The sequence below is a fragment of the Lemur catta genome, chromosome 22, assembly GCF_020740605.2.
Source record: "Lemur catta isolate mLemCat1 chromosome 22, mLemCat1.pri, whole genome shotgun sequence".
Taxonomy (NCBI): Eukaryota; Metazoa; Chordata; class Mammalia; order Primates; family Lemuridae; genus Lemur; species Lemur catta.
In genome coordinates this window covers 30,067,268-30,095,148 of record NC_059149.1, presented here as the reverse complement: position 1 = coordinate 30,095,148, position 27,881 = coordinate 30,067,268, and the positions used below count along the sequence as shown (strand labels likewise).

Genomic DNA, 27,881 nt, shown 5'->3' with positions numbered 1-27,881 from the left:
TTGTGGACACACGGGCAACAGTATGAAACAGTACAGAGATCACACCCATTCTTTATCTAGTTCTCCCCGATGGTAACATTTTGCAAAACTGTAAGTTACTACCACACCCAAAACATTGATATTGATACAATCTACCTATTTGTTCAAATTTTCCCTGTTTTATTTATGCTCTGTATGTGTGTGTGTGTGTGTGTGTGTGTGTGTGTGTGTGTGTAGCTCTATTCAATTACATCACGTGTCTAGGCTCCCGAACCCACCCCTGTAGTTAATGCAACTAGCTCCATCCCTCCAAATTCCCTGGTATTGCTAGCACTGAAAGACGATTTGCTTAAAACAAAAAAGTAATATTGTTACTCTTTGCAACTGCTTATCTGTTTGAAACAGGATTTTTTTCTTACAATAATTTGCAACTGAAAAATAAAATAGATGCCGGCTTTGATAAAATACAGCAGGTCCTTGAATAATGTGGTTTCATTCACTGTTGTTTCCTTACAACACTGATGAGGGAAAAAAAATCAATTCCCTGTGAGGCCACTATCTGTGTGGAGCCCACACCTTCTCCCCATGCCTGTGTGGGCCCTACAGCCTCCACATGATGGTGCCACTTCTCGATGTTTGGTTGCTGCTGAGCTCAGTGCACACACGAGCAAGCTCGTTGTTGAACAGACCTTCTCTTTGGCCCTTGGTAAACAGTTCAGCAGTTCTAACCTACATGAAATCTATTTGTCAAAAAGGGATGGATAAATCTACCTGTGACTTCTTTCATTCAACACAACACCCATGAGCTCCCCAATGTTGCTGTGTGTATAGTTAGTTTGTTCTTTAGACACGCAGAGTAGGATTCCTTTGTAAAAATATAGCACGCACGTTGGTCCAATGCCCTGTTGGAGCATATTTACAATGTTACTAGTTTTTAGCAATTATGAACAGAGCTACTGTAAACATTCATGTCATGCAAACTTTATTTCTCCAGGGTAAATACCAAGGAGTGGAAATTGCTGGGTCCTATAATTGATATATGTTTACCCCCATATGATACTGTCAACCTACTGTGCCACGTTGCACTTCTACTTCCAATTGTATGACATTCCCCCAAAGACACAACTATACGGATGGAGAACGGAAGTAAGTAGTTCAAGTTCAGGGTTTAGGATGGGAAATGGTGAGGCCACAAAGGGACAGCACAGTACTTTGAGGTGAAGCAACAGAGCCATATGCTGATTTTGGCAGTGGTTACAAAATGTATATAGGTATTAAAGTTATTGATATCTACATTCAAAATGTCCTGTTTTACAGAATGTTAGTTAAGATGGGAAGGGGAGGAGGGGATGGTGTATTCACACCTAATGGGTGTGCACCATCTGGGGGATGGACAGTCTGGAAGCTCTGACTCAAGTGAGGCAAAGGCAATATATGTAACCTAAACATTTTTGCCCCCATAATATGCTGAAATAAAAAAAAAAATAAAGAAAACATAAATAAAAAAGAAAAAAAAATTTGTTTAAACCTGGAGAAAAATGCCTGCACATGCCACAAAGCTGTGAAAACATGAAACTGCTGTAACGTAGCCCCTGCAGTAAGCCACGCCCACATCCCACAGGCAGGGACCCGACCGGAAAGACACGTGCTAGACCAACGCTTTGCATACTCGTTGTGACTGTCAACTGGGGAATGGAGAAGAAAATGCCACCCCAAGATAAAACCTGGCCTAACACTGAACTACTTTATAGTCTTCCTGGTTCTTGAATGCCCATTAATTCTATAAATTCTTCAGAAAATGTAGAAGATGCATATTTAGTTGTACGTTTTAATTGACCTTTTGCCTTAATTGGGTTGGTACCGAGTGAGCTGGAGATTACTAAGGACAGAGGAAGTTACAGGGCAATCTGCTCAGGGACTTGGTTCCTCACAAGGATGCAGGCGAGCACTGTTAATGAGATTGAGGAAAGCCCTGACCCAAACCCTGGACAGGCACAAGGCTGCCAGGGTCACAGTCAGAAGTCCACACAGTCATTTAACAAACCAAGGTGGAAGAGATTTAAACACTGGAAGGCCATATTTGCAATCTTAGGTCTCACACATCTTTGAATACAGAATTAAGCAGGCTCCAAGAGAAAAGGAAGTGAGTTAAGTTTCTCAGTCTACCCGGCACCTAGCCTGGCTCCTGGCACACGGCAGTTGCTGATGACATGTTTGTTTATGTGACATCTACCACCGCACCACCACAGAGAGCCAAGGAAGGTAGAAGGGAGCGGAAATCTCATTTTTAAATCAAGCTAACTCTGAAAAATAAGCCAAGGGAATGGTTTTATTGAATAAATAGTATTATTACATACAATGTCAAAATTGAAGGTAATTCTTACGTAGGCTGACTTTGTTATAATTTCCTCATTGACATCGATGTGAAATGAGAACAAGCTTCCGATTTCGCTGACTCTGACTCACACGCACGTTTCAGTCAAGGATGACAGCGTTTATTTACCGAGCTGGGACCCTTTACAGCAGGCGGCAGAGAGGATGATGTGAGCTCCATCAATCACCCGCAAGCTCTGTTTTAAATTCGCTGAACAGTATCAGAATTACAAAGTGCTCACGTGTGGAACTGCATGAAAAAGACCTAATCCAAACCTCTTGATCTTGTAGATGGGGGAAAAAAAGTTGACTAAGGCCCAAAAATGAAGATTTTTTTTTTTTATTTTTACAGACTTTATTTACTGAGTGCAGACTGGAGTATTTAAAATATACGGACTATATGTCCTCCTGACACGGAGACCTTTTTTCCCGTTACCCTTCCCCCTAAACACAGGGATGAACCCTGGAAATGGCACAAAAAGCTACCAGCAGACCCCTCTGCAAAGAGACCAGGGACAGGCAACCTGGTTTGAGACCCAGGAGCAGAGAAACAGCACAGCTTGGGACATCAGTGGGACCCCGCAAACAGAAGGCCCCCAGGTAAGCCCGTTCCTTCCTCAAACGCACCTGGTGCCCCCAGCAAGGGGAATGCGTTAAGGAGCCACACCCACAAGTAGCCGCCAGAGGAAGGTGAAGCGAGGGCTCCCTTTGCAGCAGCATACTGAGGACACACACAGAGTTTAAATCCCTTCTGCCCTGGCTTGTGAAACAGCTGAGCAGGCAGAAGGCGCAAGGAGACTCAGCTACACTGATGCCCTGGTCGAGGGAGGCTCTTTGCTACCGCGAACCTGACACCGAGTGTCTCCGCCTCACCCAGAGACACAGGTGGAGGGGCTGGGACAGGTGAGGGGGTGGGGGGTCCCCATCAACCGTTTGCCACCAACAGACATCTCCCCCACCCTACCCCGCCCTCACCGAGCTGGGGAAACCCTCCGACCCTCCACTCGGCACCAGCACAGACCAGCGGGAACCCCCCCAGGTGCCAGATCCCCCGGCTGACTAGGACAGACCTCAAAGCCCCCGACAGTCAAACCGCCACGGGAAACTCAGCCGCAGAGACAGGCTGAGACCGCGTGCCAAGCCCAAACACGCTGCTTCCCTGCTAAAATAAAAGGTTGGATTTAAAGAGTACCCAGCATTTCCTTCAAAGAATCAAGCCAGGAAGCTTCTAGATACGAGGCAGAGAAGGGAAATCTCACCGCGGGTGGACTTTCCGTCAAGGCCAGAGCACTGAGGTCTGAGTCTGACCCGTGTCGTCTGGGGTCTGCAGGTGCACACGCTATGCTCTCATGAGACCACAGGACGAAGAACGATCGTTTGGATCGTGCGATTCTAGAGTTTTAAGAACCTAATTCCTAATTGGTTTGATTTCTAATTATAATCTATAATGATAAAAAAGTATATTTTTTCTATCTAGAGAGGATTTAAGTTGATATCTTCATGCCTAACATGAATCACTCAAGCTTTCCTTCCTCTAAAGCACTAAACGTTTAGCGACTGAGTCCGTGGTCACATCAAAGATACATAAACACGCACACACACACGCACACACACGCACACACACACGCGCACACACACACACACACGTGCGCGCATCTGTGTTTATTGGCTGCCTTTCAACGGCTGTTCTGCAGTCTTTTGACCAACAGAGAATGATGCCCTTTGCTCAGGACCAGTGGGTAATGGCAGGGAGAAACAGAGTCACGGCCACACCGGGGTCGGGGCAGCATCTAGGAGCAAGAAGCAGTGTCAACAGAAATGGATCCAGCCAGTGAAGCACCGGCTGCTGTCCTTAACTGTCAACCCCACACGGAGCCGGGCCGAGCCCACCCTGCTTGCCCGCAGACTTCCCTGCCGTTTGTTCCCACCCACAGAGGGGTGGGCGTTGAGAAACCGCACCCTGTGCCTGCGGTCCACAGCCCGCCCTCAATTAATGTCACCTCCCGGCGACCGACAGCTAATAACCGCCAAGGCCAGGGGCCAGCCAGGTAAGGCAAAATCTCCCCACGCCGTTCTTCTGCAAATTAAATTCAAGAAAATTATCAATATACACGCTTGGAAAGAGCTCAACGGAGATTCGCTAAGTAAGTTATTTAATTTTCTTTTCAGCCTGACACACTGCAAACAGGACCTGCGTACATTCATCCGCCTCTTGGGAAGACTGGATTATTGAGGGAAGCCCTGAATGCTCAGGAATTCTGGTGTGTGTGTGTGTGTGTGTGTGTGTGTGTGTGGCACAAAAGCCAAGAAAATAAAAAGCTGTTAACAGAAATTAGAATTTTTGAAGCCATATTTAGTATGAGCTATCTCCCTTTTTGGCTACCTCACGTTTCAAATTTCTCTTAAAAATCATGATCTGACGAGGATTCCATAATTCCCTGAAGAAGGAAACCCATGAAATGTTAAATCTAAAGTAGTGAATGCAGTCTGCCATGAAGGAGTTCTTTTTTTTTTTTTTTTAACTTCTTTATTTGAAATGTGTGCCATGAGATTCCATGATTCTATATACTGACGAGTATTTAAACCATCCTAGCATATCCGTCATTTCTCCAATCAGATCGCAAACTCCATGCTGATAATGTCTGGCATACCAGTCCTCAACGGTGTTGGTTGCTGTGTTGTCTGAAACTACCTGTCTATTCAAAGGGACCGGCTGTGGTTCCTGGAATGTGTTCTTTTCCTTTTTGGCAATTTGGTTCACTAAGAAAATATATCAGGGGCTTTTCTTTTTCCTCCACTGCAGCTGATTAAATGCCCAACCGATCTTTGTTACATTATATTTCCCAAAGGGCACCTCAGTTTGATTCAGTTGGCTATTTAGCTTTTCATTTATAGTTTTGAGCTATTGAGAGGAGGTTCTAATAACACTTATGTCAACGTAATACATAGTTTGCTATTGCTTTCCTAACAACAAATAGCGTTAAAAAAATGAGTGTATGATTTTAGATCTTTAATAGTAACCTAAGGGATTTTATAAGGGATCACTTTGCTACATTTATATTTTAAATTTTGAGTTTATTTAAAAATTTTACTCATTTATTTTAGTGACATCTTCCCTTAAATTAGATGTTATGGTAATAATAATACATGTGGGTTACATTTCTTAGCTCTCCGGAGCTTTTGCATGCATTATTCCATTTTTCTCTTTACCACAGGCAGGGCAGGTTTAGCATACATATTTTATAGCCAGGAGAACAGGGGGACCGAGGGGTGAAATGACTCCCCTCAGGGTCACAGCTACAGTAAATTGCAGAGCTGGAGCCAGAAGCTCTGCCCTTGACTTCCAGGCCCATTTCTGTAAACCGTGTCCTTGTATCACTGCTCACGAGTGCTGTCGCAGGCCAGAGACAGGCAGCACATGGGACAGTCACCTCGGAAGCTTGCCAACAATGCGGATGTCTGGGCCCCACCCTGTAGGACTCTGCATTTTTAAAAATAAAGAAACCAATTTATAAAAAAGGTAATGAAAATTTGGTGAGGGTGTGGGAAAATAGGGACCTCTGTGTCCCACTGTGGTTTATATTAACTTTTGGGAGGATAATGGGAAAAGCATAACAAGGTAAATGAAGACACCCCTTTACCCCAAAATTTCTCCGCTGGAAAATTCCCTGAAGGCATGTGAAGCAAGTGCGCTGATGCACACGTGCAGTTATCCGCTGCGCAGCAGCTCGCAAAAGCAAAAACTAGGGGGGAAGCAAAGGGCTCTCGACGATAATCATTTAACAACCACACATGGATGAGGAGAGATAGAAACACTCACGCACTGCAGGTGGGACTGCAAACTAGAGCAACCTCTGTGGAAAGCGATATGGGGACACCTTAAAGAGCTACAAGTAGAACTACCATTGGATCCAGCAATCCCACTACTGGGCATCTACCCAAAGGAAAAAAGACATTCTATAAAAAAGACACCTGTACTAGAATGTTTATAGCAGCACAATTCACAATTGCAAAGATGTGGAAACATCCCAAGTGCCCATCAACGCATGAGTGGATTAATAAAATGTGGTATATGTATACCATGGAGTACTACTCAGCCATAGAAAATGATAAACTAATACATCTTGTACTATCCTGGTTGAAGCTGGAGCCCATTATTCTAAGTGAAGTATCACAAGAATGGAAAAACAAGCACCCCATGTACTTGCCATCAAACTGGTACTAACTGATCAAGACCTAAGTGCATGTACAGTCGTAACATTCACCGGGTGTCAGGCAGGTGGGGGCGGATGAGGGGGTGGCATATTCACACCTAGTGGGTGCGGTGTGCACCGTCTGGGGGATGGGGACACTTGAAGCTGGGACTCAGGTGGGGCAAAGGCAACATGTGTAATCTAAACATTTGTACCCCAGTAATATGCTGAAATTAAAAAAAAAAGAAAAAGAAAAAAAAATAAATTAAAATATTAAAAAAAAGTAAAAAATACAAAGCACAGCAGCTCCACGGGGGACGACGGGGAACACAGAGCCAGGAATAGCATCACTGTCACTGGGTGGGGACACCTGCTCCAACACACTCAAGGTGTGTGAATTGGGGTAAATCCTTTAATCTGTCAAAGACTCAGTGTCATCACTGATAAGATAAGGATATTATCACCTAAAACATGCAGAGTTATAGTGAAGACCACATACAGATCCTAGGTATTAGGCATTTAGCACAATGCATGGTACATAAGATACTCAATAAAAGGTAGCTATAATATTACTAGTGCTATTACTGTGATTATTATCACAAATCATGAGCCAGCAATGAGGTTCTGATGATCATTAGTCGTAGTTAGAATGGGCCAGGAGAAAGATAAAATAGAGACAGGTGCTCACAGGCAACAATGTTCAAGATACAATGAATGAAAGACGCACATTCCCGGTGTAGTCCTGGCACAAGACAAATGATTTTTAAATGCATATACAGTGTAACCAGGTATAGCACTTTTCCAGAATGTGAATTTTGTCACAAGTAATCAGAAAATAAGGGGATGACGTGAGTATAACACACACTATCGCTTTTTCTAGCGCAGTGATACGTCGATGTTATCAGGGACAAACTTTCTCAATAGTAGAGAATCCTCAGTAGTGTGTTCACAGACTCAGCAAACAGGGTACACGCCCTGGCGCACGCCTTCCTCTGCAAGAAGTTTCTGGTTGAGTGGTTTTAGGAGCTACTCCGCGAAGCCATCTGTGGAGGGTGCCAAGGCAGACAAGGCATCTGAGAACCCACTGACTGACACTCCCAAATCACATTTCTAATTGTGATACTCCAGGTCCGACACACACTGAGGAAATCTGTCCCGGAGGCCCCACATCTGGGAGTAGCTGGAGTGGGCGTCCGGGACGCAGAGCCGCAGACCGGACTGAGACCCTACTGGCACCCTGGGCAGAGCCATCGGCCCGCAAATATTGACATCAGGGCTGGCAGCGGTTTCACGAGGACTCTGGACGCAGACTTCTGCAGACAGACAGGGAGTCACCCCAGCAATATTTTCCCCGTGACCTCTGTCATCTTCACTGTGCAGTTTCACACAGTGCGAGGGAAGACAGACGGCATTATTACAGAAAACACCTGTACCTCCAAAAAACCCGCTCACAGAATACCACAAGGAAGCAGCAAGAGGCTGAAAGCGGTGGAATTGAGAAATTTATCATTTCCACTTTCTACCCTCTGAGTGTTCTAAATATTTTTTTTTGCCATAAACATATTTTTAAATGATTTGAAAAGAATTGATACAGCTAAAACGTAATCCTAAATTAGCTCTCATTCAACACCGGACTGGAAGCCAGAGATCAGCCACACATGGCAGGAGCTAAACGTCGAAGGCAGGATCTCGAGTCCGCATCCCCCCGACCCTCAGCAGGCGAGTGTCTTGGGAGAAGCAGCTCGAGGGAATACTCACACGTACAAGACCGATCTGGTGTCCCCTACTTTCCCAGCGTCACCGACCGTCAGGGTGTCATAACCTCTTTCCAGCTCGAACTCTTCAAAGGCAAGTTTGATGACCTAAACGCAAGGCACAAGACAGCGACTTAGCACAACAGGAACTTTCCATGATGGTTAACGTTACCAACATCCAGTTGTCGTGTTACATTTTGCTCTTGAAGGCCAATGTATGGCACACGATCGCCAAGCTGCTTTCGTTACGTGGATAACTGTATCCATTTGAGAGCCCTGAATTATAGAATTTTATGAAATTCAAACTCGCTATGACCGACATAGGTATTTTCAGTGCTAAAAATGAAATGTAATCACTTCTACACTTTAAGTCAAATATCCATAAAATATTTAACATTTAGAATGTTTGAATTAATCAAGAGATGAGTCAATATAAGCAAAATAAATGTTGATTACAGTTAAAGAGATATATTTTGAAGGCATTCAGAATATCCTGCAATAAATATTTTTAAGTTTATTATGCAGCGTTCATGTAATTATCCATATTAACACATGAAAAAAGACTTTCTGAGGCTAGAATGTACTTAGCTTTATAAAATCTCTGTACTTAGCTTTCTTAAACCTTGTAGTATTTTTTTTTTTTAAAAATAAAGAAACATTGTCACGATGACCAGCACCGTGACCTCTGGACAGGACTGGCTTATGCCCAATGCTCCAGCGTGTTATGGCCTAGGAACTTCTTTCTGTAGCGCACAGGGTCCTTCTCTCCTGAAGGAAGACGTGCTTCCCTTGGTGACCAAAATTGGGATCAAGGGGAAAAGGGAGACGAAAGTATCTTGAAGGTAGGCTAGAAGCTGGGGGACCAGGGAGATAAGGGAAGGGGATAGATAGAAAAGTAGGTAGGTAGACAGGTAGATAGATAGATAGATAGATAGGTAGGTAGATAGGTAGGTAGATAGGTAGGTAGGTAGATAGGTAGGTAGATAGGCAGGTAGGTAGATAGGTAGGTAGGTAGGTAAATAGGTAGGTAGGTAGGTAGGTAGGTAGACAGGTAGATAGATAGGTAGGTAGGTAGATAGGTAGGTAGGTAGGTAGGTAGGTAGATAGGTAGGTAGGTAGGTAGATAGGTAGGTAGGTAGACAGAAGAGAGATAAATGAGAGACAGATCACAGATTAGATAGATACACAGATAGATGGTAGATTAGATAAACAGATGATTGATAGATGATAGATTAGATAGGCAGATGCCAGATAGATGATAAATAGATGACAGATTAATAGATGAGATGTAGATGATAGATTAGATAAATAGATGATCGATTAGATAGATGGGTGATAGGTAGGTAAACAGGTGACAGATGATAGTTGACATGAAAGATTAGACAGATGAAAGGGAGATAACAGAGAGACAGACAGATGACAGGATGGATGGATAACTGATCAATGATACATACACTAATGGATGGCTATGTGAGGCAGGGGGAGAGAGAGAGATTGAGAGACAGAGAGGGAGGAGGACAGGAGGGAGGAGGGAGATGGGGCAGGAAAAGCACTAACCATGATATGGGAAGTGCACTGTAATGGATCTATTTCAGAATGAGGCTGACAGTCTGCAATCCCTAGGACGGTGTCCGATGCCTGTCTGAGAAACTGGAAAGAGCAGAGTCAGAGGTAATGCACAATGAGATCAGGCTCTAAACAGGTGCTTTCCGAGCAATGCTGATAAGGAATGCATTAATTTTGCTATTTGAATTTCTTACTAAAATTAGTGATACAGCTATTACAATTTATTTTAAAAAACTACTATTTCAAATGGCAGTGTTTGTACGAACGCATTATTTTAGCAGTCTGATTTGAGGCAGGTGTAGGGGTGATGGCTGTTGCAAACCGGTGTAAACATTGCATAGTAAACCCGGCACCTGATGGCAGTTTCATTTCTATTTTTTTCCCTCTCTCGTGGCTCTATTTATAAGTGACATGGTCTAATAATTAGAGAATAAAAGAACTAAAGAACTGTCTTCGAGACCTGGTGGTTCCCCATCCCTTTCCGACAGGTTTTCTCAGTCCTGACGTGTCTGAAGCCCCGGCAGGAGGGGATGACAACCCACCAGGGGTCGAGGGTCATGGCTGGACGACTTGTCACGAGCCACGTGACAGGGAACATACTACACGAATGGGCTTCCACCACGTTGTAGTTCTTTCAAGAGCAAGTCTCTGCCAGTGTTTCGTCTCAACAGTCGTGGGGGCTGTTGTCAAATGGCCATTTTTCTCCCTGCCACTGACCCTCTGTAAAAACAAAAAATGTAGCTTCCCCCTTGTCTAAAGATCTTCTCATTTATCAGAAAATATGGCAATCTAAACACATACGTGGCGAAAATACAGAATAGGTATATTTTCAATTAAAGGCGCAATTCCTTGTCAGCGAAGGATAGCCAGAGATGGACAAGAAAAGGGAGGGGAACGGATGCCACGTTTTAAATCCTGAATGACTCGGTGGCATTTGGCCAAGGGGGTTTCTTTCCTTCCCCGGCACACGTGGTCTCCCTGTGCCCCGAAGGGCTCCCTGCAGCCGACTGCTCATGTTCCTCCAGCCTCTGCTCAGTGTCCCTCCCTCACCCGCGCGTCCTCTGACCGCCTGTCCCCTCCATAACGTCCCACGCGCTGACAGCCCTTCTGGGTTGGCCGCGCTGCCTGCCGCACCCCTGCACCGTGAGGCTGCCAGGCCGGAGTCCTGTGGTCACCCAGGGAGGGCAGCCCCGGGCTCGGCCTAGGGGGTGCACTGAACATCCCCTCCTGCAGGCCACAGAGCTGGGCGCGAGTGCAGAGATGGACCACGCTGCAGCATTTCGCTAAACACCAACAATACAGACTTGAGCATTTCCGGGTGGAGATTCCTTCACCCAGTAGACAAAACAGGGAGGGGACAAAAGAGATGGATGGAGTCCCAGGCTTCAGAAACCTTAAAAGCCACAGCGGGTATTTTGACACATATAAAATAATTACGGAATTTAACATTACGGATAAAGATTTCTTAATGACACTATATAAAATCTTTCACTTTTTCAACCTCGAAACAGCATCTCAGACCTGTGAGAAAGACAGGTCACTCAGTCTAGACTTTGGTGTCATTTTTCAAACATATTCTTGGTGTTTGTGTTATTTTCTATTTTTTACCAATTGTCAGAATCTCAATGTTGTAATAAAGTTGGTCTGTGAAACCCCTTTTTTACCAGCTTTTTTGTTTAAAGATTATCAACCACATCAAAAGCCCTATAGATCCCATGAGAAAGAATACTACCTTATAAATATTTAAACATTTATAAATCACATATTTCTAAAAATACATAGAAGACTTGCATCCCAACTTTTTTAAGGGGGAACATCAAATGATGCCGACACTTCAACACATTTATCTTCTGGGAATACTTAAAAACACATGTGAGGTTAATTTTATTTTGATTCTCCCACAGCTCTCTTTATCTGTTTCTACTCACTCGTTCTTTATTCATTCATATATTCAAGGCCAGATAATGTTCGTGTCCTCTATCACAGACAGGACATTGTTCAAACGCTTTCGTTTCCATAAGTAATTTTTAAACCCACTGTTACCAAACTCAGACTACAGTTTTGCTTATCAACAAAGCATCTTGCTAAAAGAGCAAGTACACAATGAATTGGCCTTGCAAAAGAATTGTCGGTACAAAAACCCCTTGCAGGATTAAGTGCAGTCATTTGGATCGTGCAACAGGTGATTCTGTAATTTTAATGTATTAGAAATGATGGTGGGAGGACTTGAAAGGCATCCCACTTCACTTCCCTGGTTTGCAATGTTCCTCTTGCCAACACCCAACCGAAAGCAGACAGTAGCCCCTCACAGAAGAACGCGATCGGTCAACACGACCCCTGTGTTTGTATCTCTGTCTGTGTATCTGCATCTATATATATGTCTATGGCTGTGGCTATCTCTGTATTGATGTCTATGCCTGTAACTTAGAACTTCCCAGGAGTATAGACATGAATCATGTGTTTTCATGTGAGAGTAGTTTGGGTAAATCAAGAGTAAAACAGAAATGGTGGGTTATGGTGAATTTTAAATAAATTAATATTATCTCTATATGTTTTTCACTTTACTGGAAGGAAAGATTTCCTTCCTAGGACTTGGAAGGAAAGATCTGCCAAACCGCTACACACCAAGGATAATGTGATTATGTAAAGCTTTACACAAGGCATAATAAACTGGAGATACCAATGTATGGAGGTTGTGTGTGTGTTTTTTATAAATAATGAACAGAATCCTTGTTTGTTACAAAAAATGAATCATGTACTTTATTTAATAAAGAATGCAAATTACTATCAGAGTCTGGATAATTTATTTTATATAACCAATTCAAAATGAACTCTACTTGTTTTTCTAAAGCCTCCAAACCTATAGAACCTATATAGGATTTTTTTCCTCTATGTATCTTGCTTGCTTTATTTCTCCCAGGAGGGCCCACACAATGTTTCTCTACCTAAGTTTTCTTCGTCTTTCTTACTGAGGGAGTGGGGAGGAAGTTAAATAGAGGAAAAAGGGGATGAATTTGTTTACCTCCTCTGTCAGTACTAACAGAAGCATCTACGACCCTGGTGTAGCTCGTTACATGTAGACAGGCCACACTAACACCGTCCTTACGGAATCTATAAACAAGCAGTGGATCTGTAGAGCTGGTCTAAGCCGTTCCCCAACGCAGTAGCTCCCATCTCGGTCGCAAAACCGTCTTGTTGCCAGGATTAGTTTGCGTTTGCTGCACAGCCCTAACCGAGCAGGAACCAGCTAAACTGGCAGCAAGAGTTACGGCTAACATGATCCGGGGGTGCTCGGATAAGACGTTTAAGATAATCTTGCCATATCAGTGGTGCTTCACCAAGGTCCCCGTGTCTGTGTTCTCCCAAAACCCGTATGTTGAAGTAGACCAGCGCCCCGTGGTGACGGGCTGAGGGCACAGGGCTTTGGACGGTGAGCAGGTCGTGAGTGTGGGGCTCCCATGGATGGTGCTGGCGCCCCCATAAAGGGGCCGACACTTGGTCTCCCACCACCAGAGGACACAGAGAGAAGGTGTCATCCACGAACCAGGAAATGGGCCCTCGACAGACACAGGATCTGCCAGTGCCTTGATCTTGGCCTTCCAGCCACCACAATTCTGAGACATAAATTGCTATTATTTAGAAAATATTAATACCCAGTCCATGGTATGTTTTTACAGCATCCTGAACTAAGCATATGACACAATCTACTCCCAGAAGATTCTCACGATTGCACAGATGACATAATATTTTCTAAAGAAATGGTGAAAAAGATCAATGAACTTCAATCCTAGTTTTATGGGAAAGCTGAAACTCAAAGTACTTTAAAACTAGCCTCAGACAGAATTCTTATACTGCACTTTACTGTATAGAGACTTGGTGATAGAGTTGACGTCAGATAGTATTTTTTAGCTTGTCTTACTTTGCCTTGTCAGCAACTTTGAGTATGTCATCTATGTTTTAAGAATTTTTTTCCAGAAACATCATTTAAAATGAAGTTACTTCATTACCCATAAATGGTTACACAATGGTGTGTGTCCATCTGTATCTGAAGGCAATAGAATTAATCGTTCTACTAGGTGTCTCCATGCTGGCTGGCTTTTTGATACAGTATGTTGTCATTAATTATTCATTATTATTATTTTATCATAGTTACGAGAATCGAGGGATACAACGCAGACAAGCTGTGTGCAGGCTGCCAGCACCCGGCAGGCATCCGTTCAATGGTGGCTGTGTTCATTGTCATCCTTGCTGCGACCCTTGTCACTGCTGCCGGGAAGAGCCACGTTGTGCCACCAACTTGAAGGATTCTGTTATTTCAAGCCTTGCGAGTCTTTACAACCGAGGAAAACTCATCTGTCTTCCCTCGGACTCAGTATTCCTAACTCAAATTTTATCCAGAAATGATCTTTTATCCTTTGAGTTCCAGACAAAATTTATCATCTACCCACCTTCCCTCCCTATCTCAGTAGCATTTTGCTTCTCTTGAGAAGTGTTGTCTTGACAAAATAGTTAGACACGGAAATTGTGCATTCTGGAGGAGTAAGGTGAGACCCGTGAAGTTCCAGGTTAGGAGCAAGCCGGGGGTTGGGTGAAGGAAGTAGTGAGTGACGGGACAAAGTCTCATAAGCAAAACCTATCAAAATGCCAGGAAAATTGTCAGGGATATAAAATATTTACAGAACAACAACAGAGATTAACTGGATCACCAGGGAATGTCAGCAATCATAAAACAGTAATGGAGGAGCATTTAAAAAGTTTTGGTGCATAAAATTAGAAAATAAGCCACTGAGATTTCCGAGAGAATTTCATTAACTCCTGGAATGAAGCAACCAGAGAATCACAAGCAAACTTAGAAAATTACTGAAATATGTTCTCAACATATGAAAGAGGGTGGAATAGTTATTAAGAATGAGGGACTGGGAATTTAAAACGCACAATACAATAACTGCTATAGAATAAGTCAGAACATTATTAGATGTGATAAAATGCAAAATCAACATTTACATCCATCAACCCAAGATGTGTGGAGTAACTTAGCTAGAGCTTTGAAGGAATAAAAGGTGAAAGGATGACAAGAGAAAAATCATGGATCTCTAGACAAAAGCAGAAGATATTGAAGTCTGTCAAAAAATAACAATGGATCCAGAATCAATAATTTGGAAAATACTAAAAAACACATTTTTAAAACTGATTAAAGTGTTGAGAATGGAATTTAGAAGTGCTTCTTTATGGCCCCACATCAATAAAATAAAGCTATATGAGAATAATAGGAATCTATCATCCCATAGGACTGACTCTAAGAAAACCAAAAGAATTCTATACACAGACCCAGAAGAATAAGTGGATTATGTTTAAGGAACAGAAATAATAGTTTTGTTTTTCCAGTGGCAAATGGACCAACGAGATTCTGAGCAGCACATGAGGATGGTGGAGGGTGAAGCTTACCCTGGGTGGCATGTCACACCCTCCCACGTGCGTCCACGGGGAGAGACAGAGGAGTGACCCTGGATTGCAGGGCTGAAGGTCTGTGTTGGAAGAGAGGCGGCGGCTGTGGGCACAGAACAAAGGAGACGCCGCACCCAGCCTGGGGGGCAGAGGCGCTGCACCCCCAGAACACCTGGACTCGGTCTCTGGAGAGGAACAGCCAGCTGGTTTTGTATGCAGACCACAAGTTGAGGCTGCGATTCAGGTAGCCAGACTGGTCAGTCCCGAGACCCTAAGAAGCTCTGCGAAGGACATGCGTGGCAGCACGAGAGAGGCTGGCAGTGGAGGCTGGATGGCAAGTAAGCAAAGGTCGCAGCACAACCAAAAGCGGCGGTTACAGAGCCTGATGGGAGCATTGCGTACGGGGATGCACAGTGAGCACAACTTGAGCAAACGCAAAACTTCACACGCACAATTCCTGACCATGACTTTGTAACACTGCATGTAGGAAAAAAATACCAAAGTATAATAATAGAGCAACAGTTTTCTTTTTTTTTTTTTCAAAATTTGACTTTCTAACAAAAACACAAATTCCACGAAGGTATGTTACACATTACACTTATTTCTCTATCAGGTGGGTACAGATGTTTTGGGCACCTCCGTCTCAGATGCTTAGGTAGTGACATGGATGTGGGTCAGTCTTAATTGTGGCATTTGGAAGCTGAATCTGGAAAAAATCTTCTTAATGTTGCTGAGGAGACCACAGTGAAAAATTCATCCTTAGCATCCTTGACTTAGCATTAAATATTAAATGTAAATCAAATATAATGCTAATGCAATTTGCTCAGGAAATGGAATGTGATGTTGGTGAAAGGATGTGTTTTAGCCAATTTTACGTCTTCCCGGGCTGTGAATCTGGTTGTGAATTTGTTGGTATATTGGGGTACCCCCATGGGTCTCAAAGAAAACAGGCTTCGTCTTACTCAGCGACGACCTAACCAGCCATGCAAAGCAGGCTGGGCCCTGGAGTAAACTCCCTGATGACATCCACTGTCCCAGAAAACGTGATAAAATGCACTGCTCTGCCACCAGCACCCGAGGGAGTCCACTGCCAGTGTGCCCTGATCCCCACAAAATGCGGATACGTGGCCACCCAGATCTTATGGGTCAGTTCTCCTAAGAGCCACTGGAGAACACAGCTTCACCACACACACGGGGAGTACGCAGCCCAACCTTTTAATTCTGCAATGAAGCACAGAATAAGCAAACTGCATCACAGACTCTGGAGAAGATGCTGGGTTATAAAAAGGTAGATAAACATGCAGAGGTTATAACCACAGAAGGATTCAGGCCAGAACAAAAGAAGAAACAATTAGAGTCTGAAAGTAGATAATACTGAAAAGAAAGTAGACAAGGCAGCAGATTCTAATCCGTGCCTTCCTTTTATAGCACGGAAAATAATTTTCTCATAATAGCACACATTTCTCCCAGGAGCAACCTGTATTCTTCAGTTTTCCGTGAACATCACTCAATCCTCCTCTCTCAGTAGATAGAGGCTCAGAATCAATCTCCCCGTAATCACTTCTGTCTCCCAGGAAGCTACGTTAGCTTGTTTCCGATCCTTCATGAAGACATTCTCTTGTCTGAAGGGTCCTAAACAAGGATGGGTTTCTCAGAGTCTCTCCCTTTTTCTTGGCAAGTTGTTATAAATGATGTATATAGAGACGTCCTCAGTACATTGCGGCTGACAGATATTTGGGGCTAGATGTCTGGTCTCCCACATGCTGCTGTTACTCTTTGGGTCCTGCACACCCAGTGACAAATCGTGCGGTCTCCTGGAGTGATTATGTGATGTCTTGCAAATGCAGTGTTATTCCCATCAGCTCACTGAGAGTCCCCACTGAAAAACCCTAATTCATGATCCTCCCTCCTGGTAACAGCACTTTCCAGGTTGTGTTATGATATCCTCAACATCACGCCTCTGACATTTAATCGACATGTAAAAATAACTTTTGAGGAACTCATACTGGGCCACAGGTTGTTATTAATCTACACTGAAAATTGAAGAATTCAGAGATTTCTATCAAGGCCACCATCAGTGACTTGGGAAGGACAGAAGGTGAAGATAGTTTCAGCTATAAGGACATGTCCTTGTACACTGATGGCAGAAACATCAAGACTACTGTCATTCTGAGCCGTTTACGGCACATAAGCATCTTAGCCGTGTTGTTTACGGTGACGTGTCATCTCATTATAATATACTGTGTAAAAAGTACTTGGCTCTGACCAAATAGCAGATGACGATAGGAACAAAGCAACTCAAGAAGTCTATATTCTATTTACAGCATGATTATAGCAAACAATGCCATGAAGAGAATTATTACCTAAGTTTAGCTGCCCTGATAAATTCAGCTAAAACTGTAACATCATTCCATCTTTTTTTGTCACAGTTGATATCTTCCTGCTAATGCCATTTTCACACCAAAATGACACAATGTGCAACACTGCAGGATCCAGCTCCTGTCCCTCTACCACAAGTGTCCCCTGGCTGGTGTGGTTCCGACACTGTTGCAGAAGCCGGACTCGTTCCCTGGGAGCTCTCTCAGTCACCTGTGGGCAGATGCCAATGGAGAAAGCTTCTCGGCAGTTGAATAATCCTGGAATTATCATCATTTGCCTGGCATAAATTGGAAAGTGTGCTAGGAAAGTATTAAATCTGACCCTCCTACCTATGAGAATACTAAACTTGCAATGGTGTACTGGAGCCAGTTTGTACCAGCTTTGAAGGGCCAATTATTAAGTATTCAGCAATTTTGCAAGACAGTTGTTAGCCATTAGTAGCCTGAAATCATCTATCAGGTGAGTATTTGGCAAACCCTACAGATGAGCCTGTTTACTGGCTCACCACTGGGCTACCTGCCCATTAGGATTTCTGGAGATGACTAGAGATTTATGGAAGAAATTTAGGGAGGGTAAGTAAAGAATAATATAGAGCTCAAAACCTTTAGCCACATAGATTCACCCCATTTGTTTCCAAGCCTACAATTATGAATTGTATTTTGGGAAGTTCTAGGTTCCAAACAATCTGAAAGTTAGAAGACTGAAGATATTTTCTATAAGGGTCATTGCTTTACTCATCTAATATAGAAGAAACCTTCTCCCATGCCTCCTATCCCTCTATCAGGTGCTCCTTAAATTGTATGGGTGGTAAGCTTTATGACTACTATATTCGTAATATATCTGAAAGGGATAATTGAACTATTTTTTAAATTGACTAACACAAGCAGTTGAATGATAATACTTAAAAGTGATATTTCATAAATAAATGACATGGCATAGTTTGGGGAAAACTCTCAAATTCTGTTTAAATGTATTTCTTTTAATTTAATTCATTACTTTTGTCATGACTGGTCATATATATCACAGGCTACCTCTCATATGATTTATTTTTATCATTTTTCTAGTTCTCTTTTGTTAATATCATCTGGCGGTTGAACATAATACTGTTTTTTTCAGTTAAAATAATTGCCCTCCTTTAATTTATGTTGCATATGATGCTTTTGTGATTAAATTATAATTTGCCCTAGTAACCTATATTATAAATAACATATTCCTAATTATTTCTAATACCTTTTGAAAAAAAATCAGAGCAACATATTATGGAACTTTATCATTGTTTTATCTGTTCATTTGCCTATGCTATATGTTGACCAAATAAATTCATGTAAATTTACATGCATTATTTGAACATATGAAGTATTTGTCTAAAATAAAATTCTATCCTAAAATTAACGTCCAACATTTAGTCAAATTTGTAATCTACCAATCATATTCAACATCTAACTTTTCTAAATAGTAATACAGTTAATAAATAAACATTTTTAAAATCAGTCATCAATGTTACATTCACTTTGAATACCTGTTAAGAGTCAAGAAGGGTTTGTGAGAGTCTTACGTTGTACGAAATTTTAAAGATTTGAGGAAATTAAACGTCAGGTGCATTTGACAATCCTATTTGTCCTTCGCATAAATACAAGCACCGCACTGGCTTTTCCTGGCATACGTGCTGTAAACAATGGTACCTGAGCCGAAGCTGGCACATTGCTCAACACATCCGAGCAGCCACAGATCACCACTGTGCAAGATTAAGGCAACTAAGACTCTTTGTGACCTTGATAATTTTCTAAACTTGGCCATGTGTTAGCTAAATACAAACTTGCAGAAGAGGAATATACACAATTGTTTCCTTCTTTGTTCAGAAGTATCACTGAAAAAAAAAAAAAAGAAACATGTACAATGTGTCAGGGGGGTGAGAAAGTAAGATTCTGCTCTGCCATAGTAATTTTAAGAAGTTTACAACGTTTGATAAGGCCACATTTATCTTACTAAGCACGCTGTTCCCTCACCCTTCACTGGAGAGACACTACAGCAAGCCCAACGTCTCTCCAGAAAACTCGGCAGCTCTAGAGGCACCAGCCAGCCCAGAACCCAGAGAAGTCTGTCGTGATGAGCGCTTCATATGTGCATCACGCTAACCCACCACTCACAGGTTCTTCAATGCACAATATTGCTAAATAAACTTCTGTTACATTCCTTTGAGTAAGGCAGTCTTTAATCTTTCAGAGTTGGAAATTAAGCTCAAGTCCCTGACTCTGCATCCAGTATTATGTCACATCTGTAAGTTCTTTCTAACCATGGGTGGCGTGTCCTCCTTGGCACTCTGCAGAGCAGACTATGGGATTGATCACAATTGCAATTGAGCGTGGCGCTGTCTGTATTTCCCTGTGCATTATAGACCTAAACAAGACCCAACGTATCATCACATAGTACTTAAAATAAATCCTAGTTACTAGTAACCTACTCTTGTAATTACTCTCGCTTTACTGAAATTAATTAGTTCTATCGTAGCATCGCATCCTCATTTAGAGACAACTTCAGACAGGACTTTGCAGGTGAAAGAGACCTTGGTCAGCGACCGACCTGCTCGTACCCCACATATAGAACCAAAACCCTGGGAGAGTGAGCTGCTTAGAGACCAAGTCACACAGCTGCACATGGCTGTGAGCAGGAAGGGAATCTAACACATGCGTGCACACACACACACACACACATACACGTGCACACGCACATACATGCATGCACATATTAATACAAAATGTACAATTTCCAGGTGAAAACTCCTAAATGATCACTCCTTAATGATATCTTGATGGGTACTATTATTTTATTTGATCTTTACAACTCCCTTTGATTTGAATATCATCATGTTTATGAACCAATTTTTGAGGAAGTTAAAAAATTAATAAACCTGGCGTCACTTCATATTTTAAAAAGTTCCCCAAACACACATCACATCCTCATTGAGGGCTTCAGAGAAAATGACAATGTGCGTGTCATCAGCTTGGCCTTTATTTTCTGCCCCAGTCCCTGGGTCCAAGGCTGAACAGGACTCTATCTTAGAAGCCAACTAAAGGGAGGGTCACATTCCTCGAGACCAAGTGCACCATATCACACACACGGAAAAGGCCAGCCACAGGCTCCAAGGCTGGGGTGGGGTTTTCTAGGCTGCCGGAGACTTGGCCTGTTGGAAACCCTTCAGGATCGGACCTTCCTCCGGCGAGATAGCATCGCCGGACGCCGAGGGTCCTCAAAGGCACTCAGCCACTTTCAAAGCTACAGACCAGGTTAAAGCGGAATTAGCATTTCCAGCGAGAAGGGCAGTATTTCAAAAGCTCTCTGGGAAGCAGGATAAAGATCAAGATTCTAAGGTGGATTTAATTTCAAGGTAATCATAGTAATATCCCAGGCACCGATTTCACAAAAATTTACAAGCCGAGCTATTTTATAAGAGACAGTGGGACGTGAAGAGCTATTTTCCACGATGAGAAATGCAGTGGAGCGCCACTGATTTTGCTCCGAAACACCCACGGACGCTGTCGCCTTTCTTGATAATCAGAACAGCAGAGGCTAAGCTGTCACTAGGGGGCCATTGTGTCCTCAGAGCCTCTTTCCTAACATTCTATCAATCTCATCATGATCACAATCAATGGAATTAGATGCTGCCCTATTTATTCAGCCTCCTGTGACCCACTCAGAGTCTTGCACCTCCCTGTGGGAAAGTACTCCTAGAGGAGACGGACGGGAACCACACATCACAAGGATTTCTAACAGGAACGTGGCTGCTGCCCACACGTGGACACCTGGATTAAATCAATAATGCCCCAGGTCACCAGACCTCCACTAGAAAATGTCACGAACTTGGTCTCCACCAAAGAGGTGACAGGTACCCACAACTTACAAGTCATTGCACAGACACGGTTTTCACGCCTTACAATAATCCTCTGACTCCCGTAGAATCAGCCCCTAAGATAAGGAAACGTATCATGGAGCTTAAATAATTTACCCAAATTAAACAATTAGTAGCCTGGATACATGTGACTTCAAACAGCCATCAAAATGCTGAGTTGTCGGTTCAAATTTAAAAACAACCCATAATCTTACTTTAGAAATCAAGGGTGGCAAGTTGGTGTCTAATTTGTATCAACAGCGGCTGTTACAGTATTTCTGACATTTCTCTATCAAACATAAGGGTAAATGGTTTTTGCTTCCTAATTTTTCCATAGACTATAAATTGTCCTAAAATACAAAGCTATCTCAGGAAAAGCAAATAGAAAGAGGCATATTCTTTCATGTGCGGAAAATGTTCAGAAAAATGATTTTGTGTAAATGGACACTCCAAATCCCTTTTGTGTGAGTGGAGAGAAACAAGGTCTTCTCCAACGCTGAGTATATTTTAAATTTTAAGTGGCTAAAGTCCCTACTCAGCTTAGACACAGCAGATACATCACTAGAAGCTGGTTATCCCATAGAATTTATTTTGATGACTCTTCAGCCGTCAAAACTCGGGGAAGGAGACATTTCCCAAGAGACCCTGTGGGCCTCTCTTCCCGATAATGTGCATACATTTCCACTAAATGTATCAACATGTTTTTGGTTCTGTAAACTGTATATAACAAACAATTTGAATTTCAAAATACAAATTGATATTAATTAATCAAATGCCTTGATATCCTGCCCGGTTCCAAGGACAGAGTGGGTGCATCTGAGACAAAAGGCCAGTGCAGCTTGGAAAGCCCAAAGGACTGAAATAGTGAACATAAAGTTGTTGAGACTATTTCTTCCCCCCGAAACTGAAAGGTGATAGAAAACACCTGGGTAAAATTATTTCTGGAAATAGTTCTCTATTTAAATATGACAACTAATTAAAGTTTTAATACTATGTATTATAAATGTGCATTTGATTTGCACTTATCTGCAAAAGTATGATAAATAATGTAAGACTTAGATAATTACATGTCAGAGAGAAGAATGACAATTGACATGAACTTATACTGACATATTTTCAGGAATCTAAAATATTATCACTCCCCAAAGCGTTTTTTGGACAAGGCTCACATTAGTATGAGCTATAAAGTAGACACTGTCAATAAAATATAGTGACTTCTTTGAAAACTAGACTAATCATTATTTCATTAAAATGTTAAATTATGTAGTGAAGACAATACATAAGACATTGACTTAGCTTTTCTCCTTTGAATCAGACTTCCAAAGTCAAGAGCAGTGTTACTAATATGCAAAATGCCACTAGCTCATAATTCAATGCAAGTTCTTTTTCATAGTTTTTGACACTAATTTTGAGAATCAAAAATAAGCAGTTTTCAAGTTTTAATAAATTCAGAGGAGTTTAACCTACTCATACTTACAAACACATCTTGGGAAATATTTTTGTTGCTGTTTTACCCATGCAAATTTGAAAGTAACCTTGCAAAATGAATCAATGTGTTTTCCTTCCTCTTCTAAACAATCCCCTCCTTGAATTTTCCTACTACCAGTGTTCTGCGAGTGTAAATTTCCATGGACAGTAAGCCAATTGTAGTAGGTGGGAATTGCTTGTGGAAAATCAATGCCCCTATAGTCGCAGAAACATTTGCAAGTATATACACAATAAATTGCCATACCTAATAACGATATGCCTTGTACCTTGTTTGTTTCCCCATGACAGTTTAATTTTATAAATAATAACAAGAAGAATGCACCACAATCATAGATTTTGAAAGTTCAGTCTAAGACAAAAGGTTTTCATAATCAGTTTCACTAAAGGTTTTCCAATTTTGTGGATCTTTTCAAAGAATCAACTCTTGGTTTCATTCATTTTCTGTACTGTTTTCTATTCTCTATTTTACTTATCTCTGCTCTAAACCTTCTTAATTCCTTCCTTCTGCAAGCTTTGGATGCAGTTTATTCTCTTTTCTAGTTCCTTAAGGTATAAAGTTAGGTTGTTGGTTTGAGATCTTCTTGATTAATACCATTGTTCACAGCTATGAATATTTCTCTTAGTGCTGCTTTTGCTGTATCCCATTGTGATTTAATTTTCATCTGTCTCAAGATATTTCCCAATTTCCCCTTTTTTCCTTTGGTCCAATGGTTAAGAGTGGGTTGTTTAATTTCCACATATTTGTAAATTTTCCAGCTGTTCATCTGCTATTAAAGTAATAAAGGGAAGATTTGACAGTGGATCTTGATACCTGTCTGTTAAATGCTAATTTTCTTTAAAAAAATGTGTAATTTCATAAGATTCACCTAATGTGAGCATAGCTAAAATTACTTTTCAGGTGCCTCTCATTTCCTATGGCTTTTATTCACCCAGCACGTTAGTAATTTCCTTGTTGATTCTGTTTGGCTCTTAGCAGAAGCAGCGCACCACTGATCAAGGACTTTGACTAAATACCTGTTAGCCCCTCCGAGCCGTGGGAGGCATCTGTTCAGATGAGTCCGTGGGGGAGTCTGGAGATACAGCACGAATAGTAAACTTCTGCTGAACATGATAGATGTCAACTGCCCAAATCCAGGCATTGAATGTGGATCCTGCCGTTGTGGGATTGTTGACCTGTCTGAGGCTGGCGTGGGGGGCAGGCCAGCGAGGGGGCCTGGGAGCCTGGCAGCACCAGACCCTGGGCCCAGGTGCCCCCTGTGGTTCGGCCCCACAAGAGGACTGTCTTCTCCAGCTCACGTGCAGACACACACAGTCTAGTCTGATGGCGTCACTGGCTGGGCTCCCAGGACAGTGGCCAAGGTTGGGAGAATCTTCCAGTTGTTGGCACGTCTCTCCCCACCCCCAATCTCTGTGCACAGGGGTCGGGGGCTGGAGAGCTGGAAGGCGGACGGGCTCGCGGCCATCTGGAGAGGCGTGACTGGCATCGCCCAGCCAGTTTCCCCCCTCCTCCCAGAAGGCGAGGACTTCAGATCACCTCTTTGATGGCCAGATGTGGGCAGAGAACAGGACGTGACCAGCAAATCTACTGAGGTGTCTCTGTGTTATCTTGGATTTAATATCCCAGAGTTTTACAGTCTATTACTCCGAAACTTGTCTGCAAGTATAATTATAAAAAATACTCTAATCACTATTCTAAAAGATTTAGGTAAAATACCGTTTTCAGTATGTCCTATTTATTGTCTACCTGCCATCTATCTATAGATACAGATACAGACACAATAACAATGGTGAAGACTGCAAACTTCTTGACACATAATTATTAGCTGATTAATGTTTGAGGTCAACAAAGCACACAGCACAATGCCCTGCACAAAGGCTGCATTTCACACTGAGATACACTTTTTAAATCAATGATAAATCATTAGTATATATAAACTGTGGCATTGCACATATACTTTCAAAGTATTCTCATGTAGGGTCTCATTACAATCTCTCATTCATACATAGCCTTGGCTCACAACAGATTAACTGAATGATATAAGTTTCAATGACAAAGATTTCTATAACATAATGCTTTAACGTAAACAGCTGGCAACTCTTCCATTATAACTTTACATAACCATCTCAGTGTGGAAAACAGATTAAGCATGGAAAGATTTATTTTACAGAGGAAGGAATTTAGAGATTAAATTCTGTGCCAAAAATTTTACAGAAAGTAAGAGCATCCTAAAACCAGATGTCTTCATTTCTATATATCCTTATTTTTTATTGATTAGAACAGATGAGATATACCTCTTAAAAAATTTACAAGTGCACAATGGAATGTAGTTACCTGTAAACACAGGTGTACAGCACGGCTCTCTCGAACTGCCTCATCGTGCACAACGGATGCTTCGCCCCCCGTGGGAAGCACCTCCCCCTGTCCCCTCCGCCAGCCCCTGACAACCACCATCCTACACTCTGAGTCTATTAGTTGGACTATGTTAGAGTCCTCTGAGACCGACTTATTTCACTGAGCATGATGCGATTCAAAGACACCTTTCACTAACCTGTCTACAACGGCTCACGTGCTGCTGTTGGAGACGGACCCCAAGCACACACTGGCCCTGGAGGCTGCCCGGCACCACACGGACGGGTCACACCTCTCCCCACAGGCTGCGACAGGGCTGCGAGCTGCCTTCCATCGTGTTGTGGCTCCCTCTGAATACGTCAGCCGAGCACTTGGCACTGAGCTCCAAGGTACTGGAGTTGTCCCTTTTATTTTCTTTCCTCTAAGGCCTCTCATACAACCACAAATATGGAAAGTTCACTTTCCTTCTTGGGTTGCTACACACTTAGGGATCATAGCCTGGAGGTATCCACAACCTGAATCCTCCAGATTTATTAAGATCACTCTCCACTGGCCAAGAGTGCCTTTGGTCTGCCGACAACAAGAACAGCTACAAGGATGAGAGTGTAGGCGAAATGTTTTGTTTGGCCACGTTTATACTTGCCTAGAAAAGATATTCTATAGATAATCATCATTGTTTCAAGTTACTGGTTTCAACTTGGATTCAAATAACTGTTTTAGAACCATAGGCTGTTAGAGACTGTATCCCTCCTCTCACTTACACGCACTGACAAGTAACACACACCCTGAAAGCAACCCATCTCTGCTGGGTGTTTCATCACTTACTCCTACGATACTATGACCTCTCCCCAGGTCGTTCAAAAGTTCTGTGTTCAATTATCTCACTCATTTATTACTCTTTTTCTTGATAATTTATTTATTTCCTTTATCTTTTTTTAATTTCAGAATATCATACGGGTACAAATGTTTTGGTTACATGGGTGGCTTTTGTTACTGTTTGAGCCAAAGTTATAAGTTGTGCCCATCATCCAGATAGTATACATTGTATCTGTTAGGTAGTATTTCACCCATCCCCTCCTACCCTCTCCCACCTGCACGGTTTCCACTGAGTTTTACTTCTACCTGTGCATATGGGTGCTGATCAGTTGGTTCCAATTTAATCGTGAGGATACGTGGTGTTTGTTTTTCCATCCTTGTGATACTTAGGAGGATGGTCTCCAGTTCCACCCAGATTGTTGATTCATTTTTTTATGGCTGAGTAGTTCTCCATGGTGTACATACACCACATTTTATTAATCCACTCATGAATCGATGGGCACTTGGGTTGACTCCCCATCTTTGTGACTGTGAATTGTGCTCCAATAAATATTCGCATGCAAGTGTCTTTTTGGTAAAATGGCTTGTTTTTCATTTGGGTAAATACCCAGTAGTGGGGTTCCTGGATCAAATGGTAGGTCTACTTTTAGTTCTTTGAGGAATCTCCATCCTGTTTTCCATAGAGGTTGTACTAGTTTGCAGTCCCACCAACAGTGTATAAACGTTCCTTTCTCTTCGCATCCATGCCAGCATCTACTGTGTTGGGACTTTTTGATAAAAGCCATCCTCACTGGGGTTAGGTGATACCTTATTGTGGTTTTGATTTTCATTTCCCTGATGACTAGTGACGTTGAACCTTTTTCCATATGTTCATTGGCCATTAGTCTATCTTCCTTTAAAAAGCTTTGGTTCACTTCTTTTGCCCATTTTTTAGTGGGGTTGTTTGATTTTTCCTTGATGATTTGCTTGAGTTCTTCATAGATTCTGGTTATTTCCTTTATTTTTAGCTTGATATTAAACTCCATGAAGACCCTTTTTCAACATCCTTCTCAGTTCTCTCTACATTAAAGGCTGTTTGCGTATTCCCCGTGGTTCTCCTTCAGTCTCTGTCCTCCTCTGCTTTGTGCAAACTCTTCACCACAGACTGCGTGGATTACAAACCCTCTCTGATGCTCAGGGATAAATAAATATCTTTGGCTTTGCCAACTAGAAGAAAAAACTTTTCAAACATTATTATACGATCGCTTACTTTCTGTGATCGATCTAAAGTCACATTTTCGGAGGAGGGTTCTGCCGCATGTCCGTTGGCACGTGGGCGATGCAGTTTCCAGAGCCAGAGGATTTTAGGAAACACCTGCTTGGATGAACTTCTCCACCCTGACAGCACCAGGGCTGCTAGGAGCCTGGTGCATAAGCACCCGGGGTGAGAGGACAGCATCTTTACAGCCAAGTTTACTTTATCTCCTTTTAATGAATATCTCAGACAAAGTTTTCTGTGGGTCATGCTTTAAGAAATGTTGCTCCGTGGCAACATTTTATTCACTAACAGTCCGGAAGCCGCCTGCTAAATGTACCTTAGTCTATGAGTCAAGCCAAGGGTACCATTGGAAGATAACAACAAAAGGCACTGGAGTGGTTACTCACACTTTCTG

The 27,881-nt window shown here is 42.3% G+C and overlaps 1 protein-coding gene across 1 annotated transcript in view; it reads right to left on the bottom strand.

Moving 5' to 3' along the window:
* Positions 1 to 27,881, bottom strand: part of CSMD1 (CUB and Sushi multiple domains 1) — a 1,229,803-nt gene that overhangs the window by 241,894 nt on the left and 960,028 nt on the right. The window contains exon 11 of the mRNA XM_045535313.1: positions 8,304 to 8,407. Coding sequence (XP_045391269.1) covers positions 8,304 to 8,407 — 104 coding nt within the window. The remainder of the gene's footprint in view (positions 1 to 8,303; positions 8,408 to 27,881) is intronic.